The 21,191-nt window shown below is 35.4% G+C and overlaps 3 protein-coding genes across 4 annotated transcripts; all 3 read right to left on the bottom strand.

Annotated features, from left to right (window-relative positions):
- Positions 1–358: 358 nt before the first annotated feature.
- On the bottom strand, positions 359–1,032 carry LOC147292145 (uncharacterized). The gene has a single exon (XM_086238528.1). The coding sequence runs from the start codon at positions 962–964 to the stop codon at positions 446–448; it is 519 nt and encodes a 172-aa protein (XP_086094654.1). The 5' UTR covers positions 965–1,032; the 3' UTR covers positions 359–445.
- A 7,293-nt stretch (positions 1,033–8,325) lies between these two features.
- Positions 8,326–9,254, bottom strand: LOC147292144 (LOB domain-containing protein 23-like). The gene is made up of 2 exons (XM_086236137.1): positions 9,102–9,254; positions 8,326–8,628 (listed from the first exon to the last, which is right to left on the bottom strand). Exons 1-2 carry the CDS (start codon positions 9,252–9,254, stop codon positions 8,326–8,328), a joined length of 456 nt encoding a protein of 151 aa, XP_086092263.1.
- Positions 9,255–12,360: 3,106 nt separating this feature from the next.
- Positions 12,361–20,017, bottom strand: CEV1 (Cellulose synthase family protein). Of its 2 annotated transcripts, none has more exons than XM_086234797.1 (15): positions 19,623–20,017; positions 19,041–19,227; positions 18,680–18,875; positions 18,056–18,261; positions 17,852–17,969; positions 17,556–17,754; positions 16,658–16,924; positions 16,182–16,527; positions 15,944–16,081; positions 15,643–15,768; positions 15,351–15,563; positions 14,948–15,212; positions 14,536–14,738; positions 13,555–13,905; positions 12,361–13,296 (listed from the first exon to the last, which is right to left on the bottom strand). In XM_086234797.1, exons 2-15 carry the CDS (start codon positions 19,062–19,064, stop codon positions 12,712–12,714), a joined length of 3,237 nt encoding a protein of 1,078 aa, XP_086090923.1. In that variant the 5' UTR covers positions 19,065–19,227; positions 19,623–20,017; the 3' UTR covers positions 12,361–12,711. The 2 variants fall into 2 exon arrangements, with proteins under 2 accessions (XP_086090923.1, XP_086090922.1); XM_086234796.1 differs by having other exon boundaries at positions 19,628–20,017.
- Between the last annotated feature and the right edge of the window lie 1,174 nt (positions 20,018–21,191).

Raw genomic sequence — 21,191 nt, 5'->3', positions numbered from 1 at the left:
ATTACCCCGAATATTTTTACAATTGTGAATATTAAAAGAAATAGTAACACAAGCATTAAGAAAAAGGCGTAAAAGGCTTCAGACCTAGTCATATATTAATATATTATGTATATTTCTCATATGTCTAGCTAATTAATGTTTCCATGCATGTGATATGTTGATGATGTTGATTATTCCTTAGAAACTTCAAAAAAAAAAATTGAGAAATTAAGGATATAAATTGAAGTAATTCCAAAAGAAATTTAAGATGGTACCTAAGCATTCTCTTTAGTCTTTCTGTGTGCTCTCTTGGCCAAAAAAAAAAGTCTTTCTGTGTGCTCATTTTATTTACACACTCACCAATCTCCAAACAAAAGCAGAGAAGTGGGTCATTCATTCAGAACTAGAAAAACCCAAAAAATTAAAATTAAAAAAAGAAAAAAGAAAAACACTAACTATTAATCAATTACTTGATTTTATTTGGTTTTCCTTTTCCCGTAACACACTGCTTAACAAGTTGCTTCAGTCCTCCCTTCTTCTTCTTATTATTATGACTCTTCTCCAGAATCACCTCTTTCTCATGAGTTTTGATCTCCTGCTCCCTCTTCCTCTCTGCAGCCTCCGACTCCACCTCCAACTGCAAACACAGCTTCAGCACCCTATCCTCCACGTGGTCGAGCCTCTCAATCAGAGTCCCCTTCGCGTCCGTCTCCATCATCACGTGCTCGATCGGACGGCAGTGCTTCTCCAGGCTCTTCGGGGAGATCACGTCCAGGGACGACACGTGTCCGTCGCTGGTGAGGGTCCCACTCGACGCAGTGGACGAGGCGCAAGAGGTCTTGGGCGACGAGGTTGACATTGATGATCTTTTGATGTTATTATTGCAGCCTCTGATTTCCTCCAACTGCCTCAGCATGTAATCCAGGCGGTCCAATCTAGATATGATCGGTTCCGCCGTCGTAATAGCCATTGTCATTGCCACCATCACTTTCCCGGGAAACAAACACTTCCTTAATTTTCTTTCTTGTCGTCCTTTTTTTTCTGAGCGAGTTGTGAGCTTTGCAAACTTTGGATAGGCTCAAGAGAGTCGAGAGGTTTCCTTATAAGGAAATAGAATCACTGTACACGTGGCAGAACTGAGAGTTGGGTACACGCGTCGAGATGTGTGGGTTCGTGTTGTAATGAGGGTTAAATGATGATGATTTGTGTTGGGGACACGTGGTGCATGCAAGGAAGCAGGATGGGCCACGTGGGGTGATCACGTGAAGCTTCGTTGTCCTTGGGGCTCGACTGCTGTCAGAGAATTGGGATCATGGATTGATATGGGATAGGGATGTCATCAGAGGATATCCGCCTTTTTCTGGAAGATTATGTGTCTCATGTTTATTAGAGAAAATTTAGTTGAGACGCGTGTTTGAAATCTTTTTTTATTGGAGTACTAATTTGAAAAATTGTGTAAATTTAAGATTTTTGTGTGTAATTTGCTCTTTTTTAAAAACAAAAAGTGTACAACAGTTTTTCTGATAAATTTTCTTATGAAAAATGTGAATTATTGAATTGTAATTTTGTAAAGCACCTATTTACACATTATTTATTTTCTTTTCTATTTAGGAAGAAGGAATAGTTTGAGACCTTTATAACCTTATGGAGAAATATTACGACAAACATTATGTAAAAAATTATTATTAGACCAGATTGACCAGTATCACTTTGGGGCTTGCTGGATGGTCTTTGTCTTACTTGGAATTGTGGCTGTGGTTGTGGTTGTGGTTGGTTAAAAGTTGAATCGAACTCTGCTTGAGCTGTCTCACTCCTCCAAGCCAAGATCTTCATTCACTTCACAATCTAATTTCTAATTGCAAAGAGCTTATATCTCGTCATTTGTACATTTATTTGCACAATATATATAGGCCCTTCAGATGTGAATTTTCATATTTAAGTTTATTTATGGGATCCTTCAAATATATAGGTCATTTTATATTGTATTTCGATAATTAAAACCGTCTACTTTTTTTGTCTTCATTAAAGAATCGTGCTTGTAAAAAATTAAGTTAATCGGAAACTATTTGACCGTTGTTTAAATGATCACTATTTCAAGTGTTTATCAAAAATATTTTGTTTGTCTATTTATTTGATCAAAATTTAATAACTTAATGGTTTTCGATTTGCTAAATTTTTTGCAAGAATAATCTTTAAAGACTTAATTACAATTTACTCCAACGAACTATAGGGGTGATTTCAGGATGGTCACAAAAAAAAATCTTTTAAGCGCCTCCACCAACTCTCGGAAATCATGCTTAGTATTTTCGTCAACTTTTCTATTAAGTGCCAGCATAGAGTGCCACGTGGATTTTATAATGACATGGAGTGCCACGTGGAGATAAAAATAAAAAAAAATACAAAAACATTTTATAATATTAAAAACTAAAACTAAAAAAAATTTAAAAAACAAAACAAAAAAAGTTCCCTCACCTCTCATCCCTCCCATGTCAAGCCACGCCAAACAAAAAACAATTAAATATTCTTTTCTTCTTCTTCCACCTACAGCAACCCCATGGCCACCGATTTCTTCCTCTCTCCTCCTTATTTTTCTTCAGCCACTCACACACATACCCACCACCCACCCACCCATTCACAATCTCTGCATATCACACCCACAACTCGGGCCACTCCCCTTCCCCTTCCCCCTCAACAGTACCACAAAGAACGGCCCCAAACCCTCAGAACCATTTGCAACAAAAGTTCTCTTCTGTATGAATTGCCACCGCCCAAACTACCGAGAACAACTCCACCAAGGTTCTATAACCTGATCCGTGACCTCCCACATCTAAAACCACCACCGACACCGCCAAAACTACCGAGCACAAGTCAGAACCAAAACCCCAACTTTATCCACCAACAACAACGTTTTAGGGTTTTCTAATTTTTATTGTTGAATGTATATCATTTTATCACAAGTGGGTTTTCTTTACATTGGGTTTTTGGTTCCATATTAAAATTGAACAAGAACACAAAAATAGAGAGAGATAGAACAATGAAATTGGGCAAAATATGTCCAAATTGTTCAAACCTAAACTCAAATAAAAACCCAGAGAACAATGAAAGAGATGGAGAGAGAGAGAGAGAGAGAGAGAGAGGAGGGGAGGCGTTGGCATGGTCGACCTCCACATCGACCGCAACGGATTCGGCAATGGCGGCGCTGCCAAGCTTCGCAACAGAGATGAACAACCTCATTAGGAACTGGAGGTCGACAAGGCCGTCTCTCTCTCTTCCCCTCTTTCATTGTTCTCATCTCAACAGATATGAACGACCTCCGATCTGGAGGTCGGCAACTCGGCAATGGTGCGAAGACAAAGAGACAAGGAAGGACAGAGGGAAAGCGAGAGAAAGAGAGAGAGGAAGAGAAAGGAGGGAAAGAGATAGAGGGAGAGAAAAGGTGGCTGTGTAGGGGAAGAAGAAGGAGGAGGAGGAAGAAGGTTGGCTGTATGGGGGAAGAAGAAGGAGATTTTTTTTTTCCTAGCAGACGCACGTGAGAAGGATGGGATTGGGAGGTGGGGAAAGTTTGTAGTTTTTTATTTTTTAAATTTTAGTTTTAGTTTTTAATATTAGAAAATGTTTTTATTATTTTTCTATTCATATGGTAAACATGTGGCAGCCACATCATTAAAAAAACATAAGTCAACAAAGCCACGTGGGCAACTAACGGTTCTATTGACGCTTTCCGTCATTTCTCATGTTTTTGCTTAATTTATGGATGTGTTTGAAATTTTTTTTATTAATGGACCATCCTGAAATCACCCCTATAATTTATAGGGGTAAATTATAATTGAGCCATCTTTAAATATAAACTTAAAACATAGACGGTTCGGATCATTAAAATACAATGTTGAGTGGGCCCCACATTGGGATCTCACACTTAAAGCTCCCTGTGTATATCTATATATAAAATTTTATTCATGTGCGAACGTTCGCACCGAGCTTGTATATATATAAATACATATACATATACAGTCCTTCTCTAGAGAGGATATCTGCATTTTTTAAATTTTTGCAGATTTGTGGACTATCCGGTCGCTGTGTGGACTACATTCGGATGACTACCGAATAGTCCACACATCCAAACTTGCTACAACTAGGGGTGGAATTCTGGCCGAAAACCGAAACCGACTAACTATTGACTGATCGGTTGTCTACCGGTTTGGTAGTTGCGTGAGAGTATTCGATTTTGGTTGTCCAATCAAACTGCTTGGACAAGATTGGGGGTCGATAGCAGTGTGTATACCACCCCCATTGATCCACCAAAACACCCGAACCGCACCACCTGCCGAAACCAACCAACCCTGAGAAGTCGATGACCCATTTTCGTCTATTCGACATCGGTCCTCCTTTGTAGCATCCTTCCTCCCATCGGTCTGGTGTTGGTTTCTCTAAATCGGTTCAGTTACTGATCGAATTACACCTCTAGCTACAGCACCTGTCGAACGGATAATCTACACGGCGACCAGATAGTCCACACATTTGCAAAATCCTTCTCTAGAGAGGATGTCCACAATTTTCAAAATTTTGCGAATGTGTGGACTATCCGGTCGCCGTGTGGACTACATCCAGATGGCGACCAGATAGTCCACATATCCAAACTTGCTACATCACTTGTCGAATGGATACTTCACAGGGCGACCAGATAGTTTACACATCCACAAAATTTGAAAACTGTGAACATTCTCTCTAGAGAAAATCTCTGTATATATAGGAAAGCTCCATTGTAGGATTCTACAGAATACCTCGTGGGGCTCACTCCTATATATTTTCGACAACCTGAACCGTCTATTTTTTAGACATCTATTCATAGATCATCCTTGCAAAAATTAGTCAAATCGGAAATCATTTGCCTATCTAACTTTGATCAAACAAATAGAAGAACAAAATTTTTTTGATAAAACCGTCCATTTGTTTGATCAAAGTTAAATAGACAAATGATTTCTGATTTCGCTAATTTTTTGTAATGATAATCTATGAATAGACGTCTAAAAAATAGACAGTTTGGATTGTTGAAAAACTACATGGGAGTGGGCCCTATGAGGAATCCTACATTTAGTGTTAAATGTAAGAACCCACAATGTAGCCTCCCTGATATATATATATATATATAGGCCCCTTCCGTTAAGGGATCCCTCATGAGGCACATTCTATATTATATTTCAATGATCTGAACCGTCTATTGTGTTGGTGTCTATTCAAAGTCATCTCTACAAAAAATTAGACAAATCAGAAATCATGAAGATATCTAATTGTGATGAAACAAATAGACGAACACTTGAAATTGTGACCATTTAATCATTGGTCAAATGGTTTCTGATTTTTCTAATTTTTTGCAAGGATGATCCTTCAATGAAGACAAAAAAAAATAGATGGTTCCAATTATAAAAATACTTTATGGAGTGGGCCCCATGAGAAATTATTTATATAAGTATATTTAAGGGATCCCTTAACGGAAGGGCCCTATATATATATACAGGTAGCTTCCATTAAGGAATCTCTCATTTAACACATATATATACAGGTAGCTTCCAGTATGGGATCCCTCATTTAGCATTAAATGAAGGATCCCCCTGTAGGGCCTACACAAGTAGTTTCGTGTCGATCCAAACGTTCATTTTTTAAATCTTCATTGATAGATCATCCTTGCAAAATATCAGCCAAATCGGAAACCGTTTACCCATTTGATTAAGTGGTCAAAGTTTAGATGTTTATAGACGAACAACATATTTGTTTCCAATTTGGCTGATTTTTTGCGGAGATGATCTATCAATGAAGATGTAAAAAATGAACGATTTCATCGACACAAAATGACTCGTGTGGGCCCCATAAGGGGATCCCTCATTTAACACTAAGGGCATGTTTACTAAACTGGAATCGGAATGAGCAGGAATCAGAATGAAAATGAATCGGAATAAATAGGAATCAGAATGAAAAAGAATCAGAATGAAAAAAAAAAAAAAAAAATCAGAATGAATCAGAATGAGAAGGAATCAGAATGAATAGGAATCAGAATAAACAGGAATCAGAATCAGCCATTCTCAACTATTTATTAATCCAATATATTTATTAATCACAATTTTCATATTTGTACTTATTAATATTCACAATTTTAATATTTTTATTTATTAATCCATTTGCTAACTATTTATATTTACAATTTATTTCTATCAACTATTTAATATTCACAATTTTTTTAATCCATTATATTTCTATCAATTTTTTAATCCATTATATTTATTAATCACAATTTTTTAAATTATAAATATTCAAAAAAGATGAATATTTATTTAAATATTCATTTTAAATGATAAAATAAAGGATATTTTTTGTTTCCATAAAAAATGTGGGGGCATTTTGGACATGAAAATTTCATTCTGATTCCCCCCTCTCATTTTAGACCCTCTCTAAGGAATCTCATTCCCCCAAAATTAGGAATCTCATTCCTGATTTTGGTGGGCCCCACATGTATTCATTTTCCCCTTTAAGTTTAGTAAACAAGGGAATAAAAATCATTCACATTCCCAACTATTAAATAAACAAGGAAATGAGAATCATTCTCATTCTCAACTATTAAGTAAACACAGGAATTAATGATAATGAGAATGATTCCCAAATATTAGTAAACACAGGATGTGAATCATTCTCATTCTCTTGAGGTAAACATGACCTAAATGAGGGATCTTTTATTGGAAGCTACCTATGAAAAGAAGTGTGTTTGTTCTAGCTTGAGCTTTGGTTAATTCTCCTTTAGGCCTTCACACTTTTAGCTCTCCTAGCTCCCTAGCATATTGTTTCTTTTATGTTATTTGAGGACCTTCTTGGTATGGGTCACTATGGCTAGGACTTGGTTTATTTTAATGTAATCTTTGCTGTTTTCAGGCTATTTTAACCAACCATTTTACCCAAAAAATAATAATTAATAACTCACATTTTTTTATTTTCTGCACATTTCTCGTACTTTTATTCATTGTTCACTTAATACCAAAATAAACTCAAATTGTGTCCACATGGTTGTATTTTCCATTTAATTAATTTGATATGGAAATATTTCCATCACTTCCCTAAACCTTCTTAAATTTAAATTTGGAAAAAAACAAATGACATAAAACACAACTTCAATCCTTTGCTCAAATTTCTCCAAATTTGAGATTTTCGTCAAAATTTTTCCACATCAAGTTGAATGAATGTGAGTCCCTAAACTCTCCTCAAACATCCAACCAACGGTTAAATTTTATATGATTTCAAAAAATTTCACAATTATAGCATTTGGAGAACCCAATTTTACTTTCTCCCCAAAATTAATTCTCATATTTGAAACAAATATAAAAAAAAGAATTGGAGTTACTCTTACCAAAAAAAAAAAAACAACTCAACCAATTGATGTACAGAAACATGCAAGGATCGTCAAGAGTATACGACAATTGAGCAACTCCCACCTCTCAATCGCGCTTTAGTTGGACAAAGATCATAAAGAGAGAATTAATTTGCAATCTGAAGTGCATTTCTTCCTCTCAAATACTTAATTGCAAGCAACACAATGACCAGAAATCATGCATACTTCAAAAGTCTAGAGGAGGAACTAAATTTTAATTCATATATCTTTTTTAATTGAAGAATAAATCTTTAAGATTTTTGGTGCCTTAATTAATTTTTCAAGATTTGTATTGAGGGCATTGTGATCTAGCTTAATTAGCTCTAGACAGTTTCCAACGGTTACCTAGCTTATTTTGGGATTGAAGATTTTAAAGGAAATTTTCTTAGCATGCATATGGTGATGTAGACTTGTAATTAGGGTTTGGTACTTCTCATTTTAAATTGTTTCCTTATCATAAGCTAGCCAGCTTCCATTCAAAAATTTGGTATTGATAATTATGATTTGACCAAAACCCAATATTATATATATTTTAAGGGAAAACTAACAATGTATGAGTTGATTGTATTTGATTTATTTTTGTAAATATGTAAAATGAGATTATTAAAGACTTTTCTTTTATCAGCCTAAGTAATAAAAGTATTAATTAAACCTTCACTCCATTTTCTTTGGGTACTTTGGGGTCATTGCATGGTGTCTAATTGGATGAGTTAGTACTCATTGACTAATTAATTATGATATATTAATTATAACAAATGTATTATAATTTATGTATCCATATTAATCGTCTAGGCTCCAACAACACAAAGAACAAATAAAAAAAGAGGCATTATTTAATTTGTAACCGAGCATCTGATTATTTCATAAATGAAATAAAAATTTCAATAATTAATTTGGTAACCAAACATGTTTTTAGGCATACAAAAAAAATTCAATTAAGTAAACCTAGAGGAAGAACCGAATTGGGTCTCCCCAAAATTGCTTTGTTCTTGCAAGAAATTTAAGATGGGTTCAACTTCAATGATCTGCTGAGCTTGACCTTGAGGTTCTTGTCCAATATCAGAGTTAATGAAGGAAATTTCAGCACGTGTTTTAGCTAATTCACATTCTGCTTCGTGTATTTGTTGATGCAGTTGGGAAATAACTCCAACACTGCCATAAACAGGATCTTGTATTCTACATTCAGCCTCATAACACAAAGTATCGGCTGCTTGAGCTCGAAGATGAGGTGGGAGTTGCTGATGAATCACAAGAAAAAATCTAAGTCAGAGATTTTGTCATAATTCCATAAAAAAAAAAAATTAAATCTCCTCCGAAAGTAGGGAAAGTAGGGAAAAAATATACATATATATATAGTAGGTGAGCGGAGAATTCCTCGCATTTTATGACGAGTGAGTGATCATTACTATATATATATATATATATATATATATACACACACACAAAATTCTAAGTGCCAACTTAAAACCACCTCTAAAATATACGAAAAACTTCAAGTGGGAACATCCGCATTTGGGCATCTGAATAAGCGTTAAAACACCCACTCATGAGCATTTAAATGCCTACTCAAATGCATGTGCAACTATAGACGTACTTGAAGGTGCATATATCTATACATATATATATGTATATATATATATGTCTTTAAGAGTGTGAGGGGTGACACAAAGAGAAGCAAATCTTTGAGGATTTTTCAATGGTTATATATTACCTGAAGCAATTTTCCAACATTACTGGCACCATAGATTCTATGAACAGAAGCAAATCTTTGATGATTATTGGATGGAAAATAGGGAGAGAAAATGCAATCTGAAGGGCATCTCCTTCTCAAATATTTGCAAGCAGCACAACGACCAGAAATCATTCTTCAAAATCTAGGGAAGGATCAAAATCTAATCCTTATAGATTTTCTCAAAGATTTTTTTGATGTCTTAATTTTTTCAAGAGGCAAAGATACTATTGAAGATTTGTATTGAGGACTATATATGTGTTGGCTAGCTGCCTAGCTCTAGAAATTAAGATTTGATTTCCAACGGCTACTTCATATTTGAATTAAAGATTTTTAAGGAAATTTGCTTGACATGGTAAGAGTAGGCATGTAATTAGGGTTTGATTTCTCATTTTAAAGTTTTTTTTTTTCTATTGGGTATTATAAAGCTTTTTCATATATCATAATGCCTTCTATTCAAAAACTTGCTATTGGTCTCGAAGACCTTTGTTTTATTCAAAATAAACTTTATTCTGGTTGGACCGAAACCCATTTTATTTTTAGAAAATTAGGATTAAATACCAAATATCAATAGTTTTTCAATAAAACAGCAAGCCACTAATTTTTTTAGTTTAGGTACTAACCTAGAGTAAAACATTTTGGATTAGGTCACAAATCAGTTTGTTATATAGTTGTGACTGTCGAACAGTCACAGTTGTGATTAAACTGTGACTGTTTCAAATTTATAAAAATTTAAAATTTTTAAGAGTTTAATACTTTTGATTTAAGCTTGGGGAACGAAGTCATATAACTCAAAGACTAAACATTAAAGTTTAAGCCTTGCAAATATTGAAAAAACAACAAATCAATAAAAAAGTTATGACTGTTAGACAATCACAGCTCGATATAACCATGTTTTTTAAAATTGGTACCTAAACTGAAATTTAGTACATAAAGTAAAATGACATAAATGTTTTGGTAGTTAAAATGAAAAAACATTATAATTTGGTACCTAAAATCAACGGACCTTTTTATTTTAGGAAAACTAATCATGCTGTACCACATTTTGGGTACTTGTGTACCATATTTGTAGGGCATACCCATATAATTGGGTCTCATCTCTGTTAAAAATATGGTAGATATGTGCTACAAATAATTTTATTCTTTATTAATTATTTAAATTTTTCCCATTTTATGAAAAAAATTATTATTTAATTATTTAATTTTTATTAAATTAAGAGCTAAACTTTAAACCATAAAACAATGAACGAAATTGAAAAAAAAAATTAAGTAAAAATGTAACGGTGTCATAATTTGCAGATAATTATCTTATCGGCGTGAGAGGCCAAAAAAGAAAGGAAAAAACAAACAAAGGAAAAAACAAACAAAATTGTCTAGAAGCAACAAATGGAAAAAACATTTGGGTGACTAGAAAGCTCCAAAACATTTGGGGACTATTAGTTAGGGATTAACGGCATGTGTTATCAAGGATTCAAGAACCAAATGCGGGTAGTTGGCAACACTTGCCCGCAAGAACCAAATTAAGGAAAAATTATTCTGTATAATCGATACACTGTCACGTAGTATAACAGTTTATGTGTGATAATATGGGTGGATGTTATTAATACCCTTCTAATATAAACACATCGTCAAATAATACCCTTACACATTAAAGAGCTTAATGAGCTACAAATAAAACCATTATCAGAAGGAAGTCTTGAGCATAGCATACAGGGTAACTACTTTAACAATCTACTAGAATATCATATATTCATGACTATAATACAAAGTTGCAAGACATTAAGAACTGTAATAAATTACTGTTCCAGAACCGGTCTTCAGATCTCTAATCAAAACAATCTACTCGAATATCATTCATGACTAAAATAAATTTGTTTTACTACTTCCTAATGAGTAATGAGGTATTGCAATCTAATGAAGTCCCTTTGAGTTGTTTCATCAGGTTACCGCTCTACTACCATATGAAGTTTGTTTTTCTTGTTTGGTTACAGCTTCCATCTTCAATTGTAAGCATGGCTATATTGCTTGTAATCTTTAATTTTTTTGTTAGTGGTATTGATGCTCGTTGGTGAAAATTTGCACTCATTACTTTTTCTGACGAACTTGATCTGTATTTTTTTTGTTAACTACCAGTGCTTTCTTTTTTTATTATAGATGCAACTGACAAAGTTCTCATATATCTTAAAGTTATTCTTATCTTGTGAAGGTTGGCCAGGGAAATACTTCAGTAATTTATACACTTAGTGAGTTGACTAACCACTTTCGTTTAAACAGGGAGCAAGGTGTTTGTATATGAGTCATCTGCGTTCGTTCCTGCTGAGGCATCAAGCCCGACTTGATCAAGTTGTGGACTTTATATATATATGTTGAAATGGTAACTCATCTTTGATGTTCTTACCGCGGGAATGCTTTTTAAACCATGTTTGCCTTGGCTTTTGCTGAAAATACAGTAGATATTGTAAGATTTATTGTGGAGTGATATTCTGCATTATGATGTCACTCCATATGCCACTGAGATCATAAGTCTATATTGACTTTATTTCTTCCTTGTTTTGTCCACTGCTGAAAGACTAGGGCTTGTATGAGCTCCATACTTCCATATTATTGAGGTCTGATAGATTCTGAATTTGCAGAGTAAATTTATCAGTTCACACCAAGGAGAAATACAGTTTGCAAGGGCACTTCTCAAGAAGATTGTGGCATCAGGTATGGGATGGGACCTATTTTGACTTTGCTGCTATATCTGATACTAAATATCATTAATTATTAGTTAATTCTTATTTCTATAGTACTATTCAATTATGTTCGTGTTACATTGTTTTTTTCCTTTCTTCTATATTATCAGTTTACTTTTATATGGCTCGTGGTAGTGTTAACGCATAAATTTTACATATATATTTGGACAAGAATACATACTTAAAACCTTTTTTTCTTTGCTTTTTTTTTTTTTGAACGAGCAAGGGGATTAGTGAAGGATTTTGTGCACCCAGTGCAAAGGCCAGCAAATCGTGCGATTGGGTTTATTTTCATGTTTTTGGATTATAATGAATGATGTATAATAGCTTCAAACCACCTTTTAATAAGTAGCACCAAAAGAAGGTGCTGACTAGTTCAATTAGTTTAATGACAACCCTTGTGGCTAAGACCTTGTACTGTGAAGAGCTTTATGAGCTACAAATAAAACTATTATCAGAAGGAAGTCTTGAGCATAGCATACAGGGTAACTAATTTAACAATCCACTGGAAAATCATCCATGACTATAATACAAAGTTGCACGACATTAAGAACTGTAATAAATTACTGTTCACTGTTCCAGAGACGGTCTTCAGATCTCTCATCAAAATAAGTTACTGTTCAAGTATTACATAAAAACTGACCTCTCTTACAACAAACAAACAAATTCTTTTTTCACCTTCTATCATCTACAAACAGTGTACGCTTCAAATGGTCAAACCAATTTGACAAAGAAATATCAGAACAAAATATAACAAATTGAGTAACTCCCAGTTCCCACCTCTCGAGCTTAAAGCTTTAGTTGGCCAACAGAATAAATTTGAATTTTCAAACAGTACAGTCGTGGTCATTTTTCGTCTAGCAGTTGATTCCACACTGCTCAACATCTGGACCAGTGACTCTTGTGGTAAAGGGATCAACTCTCACCCATAACAAAGAGAAAATAGAAGCAAGAAGAATCGACCACACAACGACAATGGTGGGTGTACGGTTCTGGCGTCCCATAAGACCTTTGAGGAAGGGATACAAATGGACAATCACCCAAAAGGCAAAGAAGAGCTTACCAAAAAGGGGACCCCATGACTGGTAACCACTATTGACGGCGTATGATATACCAGCAACAACACCCACCAGGTTTATGATGAGGAGAGTTGTTGGTGGGATGAGAAGGGTTGTCCATTTAAACATGTAGAGTTCATTAAAGTCCCCGTCTTCATCGGATGCCTTGGAGGTGACAGTGAAGTTAGTGTCAATACCAGCAAGCACTTTGAGCAGACCTTGGACGACGGCAAAAAGATGGGCTGAAACACCACCAATAACCCAAAACTGTTCATTTCTCCACCACTCGTCAATTCCAACACCACTCCACCTCATCTCTAGAATACCAGTTGCAAAGATGGAAAGAAAGAGGGAGATGAACCATATACTCGCAATGTTGCTAATCTGCAATCAGAATGAACCAAGAAAGGTCTTCATTTCATAAATTATGGTTTTTGGGAAACTAAGATTTATTCATGCTGAACTCAGAAGCTCATCATTTCATAAATTAAGCAAAACTATCACTGCCTTCCAAAGCTGTTAAAACAGCAGAATTTTCAGGTAAAATGACTGCTGAGAAGCACTGCTCTATATGGGAGCGACAAAAGAAAAGAAAGCAAGACAGAGAGATGAGGATAGAGTAATTATGGTGATATAACGAACCTGTGGAATGATGAATTTGTTGGTAAGAAGACAGACAGCCGGCAAGGTACAGTACATGAGAAGAGGTATGGAGGTGATCGGGTAAATGGTAGTGTTCACATATGCAAATCTTTCCAGCCATTTTAGCCTACCACTATAACCATACCAGATGGGACAATGCCGACTAAGAAGAATTTCAACGGAACCCAAAGCCCATCGAAGCACTTGGTTCAGACGATCTGAAAGATTAATAGGAGCAGAACCTTTAAAGGCTGGACGCTTAGGCATGCAGTAAATGGACCTCCACCCACGGGCGTGCATCTTGAATCCCGTAAGAATATCTTCTGTGACAGAACCATAGATCCATCCTATCTGCAGGAGACAAATAACCATCCTCTTAAGAACCAACAAAAATGAGAAAAAGGAAACAGTAAATAAAGGGAACAGCATGGTCAACCGAAATTTTCACCAAACAGCTAAGCTTTCAGGATGACAGAATGTCAGAATATACAACATGAGAACACATAAACCAAATGAAATATCAGTAAGAACAGTCTATGATGCCCTGTTTTCTTAACACAGGTCATCATAAGCTCTTAAAACAAATGACTGCTCCTGAAAATTTCTTAAGAAAGTATAAATAGGAAAACAAGGAAAAAAACAAACAAGAAAATCAGTTCAAGATGAAATTACTGAGATTTTCTCTCAAACTGATTCAGTACATTGGGAGGTGGACACTCGAAATATCATATGATTGTAATTTTCATACATGTGAAGTGTGAACAAGTCTCCACAGTCAGAGGCATATTTCACCTATGCAAATTAAAACTCAAGTATAATATTTTACAAAACCACGTTTTCCACACATCCAGCATGTTTCTATCTAGAAAATTGGATTTCAAAGATGATACTTTGTAACTACATTTGCAATTATTTCTTAGTTGCAATGGGAATAAAAGGATATTTAATAATGTAACAAAAGCATTGAAAAGAATGACATACCTCAGCTCCCCAGTCACTTTTGTCTTCATACCCACAGCTAATAACATGAATAGCTTCTTTAAGAAGAGTTTCTGGTGTCGCAGATTGAGGAACACCACCATTCTCCATAAGTGTGGAGGCAACAAAAACAGAAGACTGACCAAACCTTTTTTCCAGGCTCATTTGTGACATCAATAATGACTTCTCATCATCAAATCCAGCACCTGGTTTTGAAAATGTGCATATGAAAAGTTAAGTGCCAACTAATAATATCAAGTTTGTATTAAAAATTTCTCAGGCACAGGTAAAAGCAAGACTGGTAACAACTATCACCTTTCCAGTATGTATTGTTATCCTCAAAAATCCCTTACACAGAGCAAACAGATGTGACCATATATCTAAGAATGATACAGAACATAAATTCAAACATTACCTTCCACCCCCTCTTCAATATCCTCTAGACTGAAAATCGGCACAGTAGGATCCACATGCTTGCTAGATTTCTTCTTGTCTGAACCCTTTTTACTTGATTTTGAACCTTTCTTCCGTGATCCACCACAAAGTGAAGATAGAACTCCCGCTTTCTTATGCTTAGGCTTCAGAGGAGGTTCATAACCATATAAAGCTGTTCTATTGAAGACACATCCAGTACCGACATAAACTGGGCCTTGAATACCATCTAAACCTCTCAAGTTAATCTGAAACCAGAAGGAAATGTATAAACATACAAATCAGACTATCCAAACCCATTTAATAAAATCATACAGAAACAACAAACTCTATTAGTTTATAATTAATCTCTTTTTTTCTGATCACTGTAAGGATGGAGAACTTACATCAAAGAAAACAGTATTCCGGTTGGCATATCGATCATTTCTATCAATACCATCAAATCTCTGTGGAAACTGAACATAACACACATTTTTCCCCAGGTTAGGATCCATTAGAAAGCACATAGCTTCCCTCAAGGCCTTACTATTGTTAATGTAATGATCACAATCAAGATTCAACAAGAAAGGTCCATTAGTGAGGACTGCTGATACTCGAACCTGCAAGAGAGATGCATTGGCTATCAGACAAAGATAAACCTAAACATAAAGAGATAAACTAACTTTATAATATACTTACAAGTGCATTCATAGCACCAGCCTTCTTGTGATGTTGGAAACCTGGACGCTTTTCACGAGAAACATAGACTAAACGTGGTAGTTCATTTCCCTCAGCATCGAGCCCTCCACTTTGGCCTAAGAAAACCTGAAAGTGACAAAATAAATACAATCTTAGTACAAAATGATGCTAATGCAAGGGAGCAACATGTTTTAAACTCCACTTCAGCATTCCAAATGAGCTACAATAAATAAATATCAACTCTAATAAGTAACAAGCCCTCTGCAGCATAAAGAGATCTGCCATGTTAAGATGTAGCAACCTGGATCATTCCGGGATGGTCTCTAGTATTATTTCCTGGCCATGGAGTACCATCTTGCATGATCCATCCTTCTTCAGGTACTTTCGTTGCCTTTGCAACAAACCCATTAACACGAACTTTAAATTCTTCATATTCTCTCTGAAACCAAAAAGGAAAGAGTACTAATTAGATGGAGCACTTCTGTTGAATGGGTGGGGTTAATGGAGCAGCTGTTTAAATTTGTATGCTAAGGACATACCTTCATCGCTCTACGGTCTTTGACGAATGATGGTTGAACTTTATCCTTCAAGTAATCAATCTTCTGTGTGAAGTACCATTCAGGAGCCCGAGGCTCAATGCTATACTTCTTGCAGAAAGGGACCCATTTCCTTGCAAATTCTGAAGTTTCAGACAGAGCTTCAAACGTCAGCATTGCAGCTCCATCATCAGAAACATAGCAAGAAACCTTGTCAACTGGGTAGTCAACTGCAAGGATAGATAGCACAGTATTTGCTGTCACCATTGGAGGCTCCTTCAATGGATCAACAGTACTGACAAAGATGTCCACAGCAGCTAACTGTGATGGTTCTCCTTCTCGGTCATATCTGTAACTCAAATGTAATAAGGATTTAAAATCAAAGTACAAGGATAACATCAAAATTGAAATGACGCTGCTACTTGAGATCTAAAGGTGAATTTAATCACTTGGATATAATTGAGGGAATTTTTTCCTACCTCAGAGAAAGTCTGTCAAGATATGTTTCACGATTTACAGGGAGCCACTTAGGGAACTGATCGAGTATCCAGGACATTGCAAACCAAATCTCACATATGACTGATATCAACCACAGTGCATAGGCATTGGGCACAGGATTTGTTATTCGATAGTGCAAGAAAATACAGAGTACAACAAGCCGCAGAACAATAACCATCCTGTAAGGGTTTATTTTAGATGATGGAATAGAGACCTTTCTAGAAAGAGGCTGCCTTGCTTCATCATTCCTGCAAAACAAAAAGAGCATAGACATGAAAATCAGCTCCTTGCTATACTGAAATTAAGAAACAAGTGACAAAACATGCCAATTAACTTTAGGATACAGCAATGCAGTGTTGTGCTAGAGAGCATTATATTCACAACTACTGCTATACGAAGGTTTTCGTTATATCAGCCTAGCATCTCCACATTGTCCTGTAGCAGAAAAACTCATGTAACCAAGACAAGAAGCAAATTTTAAGGTTCTTGGTCTTTCCAAAAACTATCAACAACCCAGACACTTGAGCAGCCTCAGTTATAGTCACAAAGAACAACAACAAAATTTGCAGCTCAATCAAGATGAAACCCATAGTAAGGAGTCACCAACAAGCAGATCAGTGCTAGCATCAAGATCTCCATCCCCCATCCCCACATTGTATCAGATTTGGAGCACTATGCTCACAACCACTGCTATAATGAAGGTTTGCCTAATATCAGACTAGCCTCTCCGCATTGCGTTAGATTTTGAATTATCCAGTAGCAGTAAAACTTATGCAACCAAGACAAGAAGGAAAGTTTAAATTTCTCTGTCTTGGCCCAAAAAAAAAAACTATAAACAAGACCAGAGACAAAAGCAGGAGCAATTAAAACGGAACTCACAATAAAGAGTCATCCACAAGCACATCAGTGCTGGCGTCAATATCTGCACCCCCTCTTTCTGAAGTAGCTTGACCAGTGCTCATTGGAATAACATTCTTCTCCTGCTTCATCTTCCAGCCATCCACTCTCTCCTTCCATGCTACATTACCTATCCCAGGTGAACCAAACTCCCTCACAGGATCCACAACCCTTATATTAGCTGTAAAAAGAATACAATTCAGAACCTTGAATCAATATTGGCAGGAACACATAAAGAAACAGAGATGATGTCACATAAGAGACGGAGAGAGAATTACGTGATTGATTAACATCTGATCCATAGGACATAGGATGGACACGCTTTCCACCAACAGAAACTCCAGGAGATGCCATAGAAAGGCGCTCTGGTGATGCAGCAGACAGTTCTCCAGAAACCTAATAATTAGAAATTTCCAAAAGGTAAATTCCCGTACAAATTCCATGTCGAGAATGAAAATAGCTTGCCAAATGTATTGGTCTACCTCTGTTCCATTAGTGAGCAGAGGGATGTGATTGTGAGAAACTTCTTTATCATAATTGGGAGCCGCAATATCCTCTCCTCGTCCATATGTCATATGCCAGCTCAACATGCGTTCTGCAATCTTTTGCTTCTCATTTTGATTTTCTGAAGTATAGTTGAAATCACTAGCACCATCCTCTTCTCTATCGCCAAGAATTGCAGGACTTCCTGAAATCAACCATGGAAAAAATACAAAGTAATTACAATCACAAACTTATGATTTAAAAAATATTCCCTGCCTTGCAATGCAGCAATAATTCAAGAAGATATGATTAAAAGAAGTTCTTTTCCATTAACTAGCTATAGAAAAATTTAAAAAAAAGTTAAATAAAGCCTCCTACATGTGTATTGGTAATGGATAAGCACAATTCAGAGTCTATAACATTGAAGTAATTCGGCCTTTTTTTAAACAAATTTACCAAAGCAATATTTATAAGCAACTCAAATTCTAACGAATGACACACAACTGAAGCAATCAAAATGTCATCAACTTGAAATAGAATATTTTGTAAGAACAGATAACTTCACTTAAATTTCTCCATGCAATAAAAATTATGAAATAAAACTTATTAAGAATCTGACTAACCTTTGTGCCTCTTGTATCTGGTTTTGCATTGAGGGCAAGACTGATTTCCATCCTTCCTCTCGTACTCATAGCAGGGCCTGCAAACAGGAAAAGCACAGACGTCGCAGGCAATAAATGGTTCACCATTCGCAGTCTTCCCAACATTATCCCCACAGATCTGGCAGACCTGACCCCCCAGGCTCTTCATGGTCTTTGCCTAAGTAGTTAATCATAAAGATAAACAAAAATTTAGTGAAATGCAATGATGGTGTTGGTGGTGCTGGAGCTGGTGATGATTGTCATAACGATGGTGAACAATCAAAATATTAATCACAAGATCAACAAGATCAAAATGATAGTTTAGAATACGTATGATACTTACCCCACTTTCTCCTTCTGATTCCATTGCCACCTTCTCTTTGCTCAGATGTGAACAATGGATCAAAATGGTAGTTTAGTCTCAACAAGATCTATGCATGTCTAAGAGCTCAGTACTTTCTTGCAGAATCTTTTTTGATATGTTTAAATAATTGCCTCCCCTTCAAAAGCCACAGATCTGGGTTAAGCACCTGGGAAAGGAAGGTGAGAATCAGATTTTACCATTCAACAAGCATTCTCTACAGTCTACACCATAGATCTTTTCTGAAAAGTGAAAATTGCTGCGTAAGTGGAATATAACAAAGGAGAGTAAATTTTGAAACTTTGGAGTTCCCATTAACTAGAAACCTAAGTAGACCGACTACTTTATTCAACTCGGCGAATATAAGTACCGCATTTCCTCGGTTTTCTCGGCAACCAAACAGAGTACAATTAGTGAAATCCAGACTATCCAGTGCAGAACAAGACAGTCAACATTTGTAAATCTTATCTTTAATGTTAGAACAACATAAAACGGACCAAAGCCGAAGAATAAAAGGTAGAACAAAAACGGACACAGCTAAAATCCAACCAATAAAAAACATACCTTACCTCAACAAAAAAAACCGATCTTTAACACCACCTCTTCAAATCCAAGAAACCCAATTGAACCCAATTGAGAATAAACCCAAATCGATCCAATTCTTTACCCAGATCTCAAATCCAAAGTGTCCGCATAGACAGGCTCCGAGAAAGAGAAAGAAACTAAAAACCCAGAAACCAATCCACAGCTTGGAGGCCAAAGATTAAGGAAGAACCAGAGAGAGAGAGAGAGAGAGAGAGAGAGAGATGTTATTGATTGACTGAAGAGCAGACAAAACCACAATGCCAATCACAGCTCTCTCTCTTCTTTGTCTCTCTAAAAGAGTGTCTCAGTCTGTGTATAGCTGTAAATATATATATAATTTATAATAATTTTAGCAGAGAAGGAAATGGCTTAAGAGGGACGAAAGAGACAGAGCAACTACAAGCTTTTTAGACTTCCTCCCACTCCCAAGTCCCAAGTGCCACCGACAGTCTTAGAGAATGTATCAGTTGTGTAGAAGAAGAAAACACATCATTTACTTCAATTATTTCCTCTTTTTATTACCTCATCAAAACAGAAGAAAATTATATATTATCAAAAAATTAAAATTGTCGAATAAAAAAAAGGGTTTTTTTTTTTAAAGTCCATTTTTTAAAATTTACTATTCATCCGGCCCAAATGCTACAGTAAAATACTGTAGCGGCCCACTTTTAAAAACTCGGCGCTACAGTAACAGTGCTACAGTGACGCCGTTACTGTAGCACTACAGTGTTTTTTAAAATGCCATTTTTTTTTATTTATTTATTTATTTTTCATTTCAATGCCAATTGGTACATAAACTACCCAAAAAATAAATAAAAAATCATAATTTGGATATTTTTCATTTCATAAACATGTTAAATAATAACTAATATAAAATAAAAAAAATCAAGATGAGGCATCCATAATCTTTTACGTTTTAATAGTAAATATAATTGTTACTATCGAATAGTAACAATCACCTATTGCTACTGCCGGACAGTGGCAATTAAGTATTATCATTATTTGTTAGTAACAATCACTTATTGCTACTTCATGGCAATGATAATCCGGTATTGTTATTATTTGATAGTAACGATCACCTATTGCTACTGTCTGATAATAATAATCACTTATTGCTACTGTTTGACAGTAACAATCACCTATTGAAGATAACTAATATATTTTGTTACTATCATACAATAACAATCACCAAAATTCAAACTATAGAAAATCACAAAATTCAGAGAGTAACAATCACCTGATTGTTACTATTACACAGTAACAAATAAGGTGATTGCTAATTTGCTACTATTACACTGTAACAATCACCTAATTGCTACTATCACAGTGATAATTATTATTTATTGCCACTATCGAACAATGACTATTCTCACTATGCTAAAAAAAACCCAGAAACAACATACATATACAAATATTATGTATTTTTCTAACATAAACACATAAAAAACAAAAATCTTTGTCTTCTTCTTTTTTTCTTTTTGCTGAAGCAGGCATGTACTTCCTTTTTTTTTTTTTTTCATGAAGTTGTCATATGTCTTCTTCTTTTTT

Source organism: Dryas octopetala, chromosome 3, assembly GCF_963921425.1.
Source record: "Dryas octopetala chromosome 3, drDryOcto1.1, whole genome shotgun sequence".
Taxonomy (NCBI): domain Eukaryota; kingdom Viridiplantae; phylum Streptophyta; class Magnoliopsida; order Rosales; family Rosaceae; genus Dryas; species Dryas octopetala.
The sequence above is the reverse complement of the archived record's forward strand: the minus strand, read 5'-3'. Positions and strand labels throughout refer to the sequence as shown.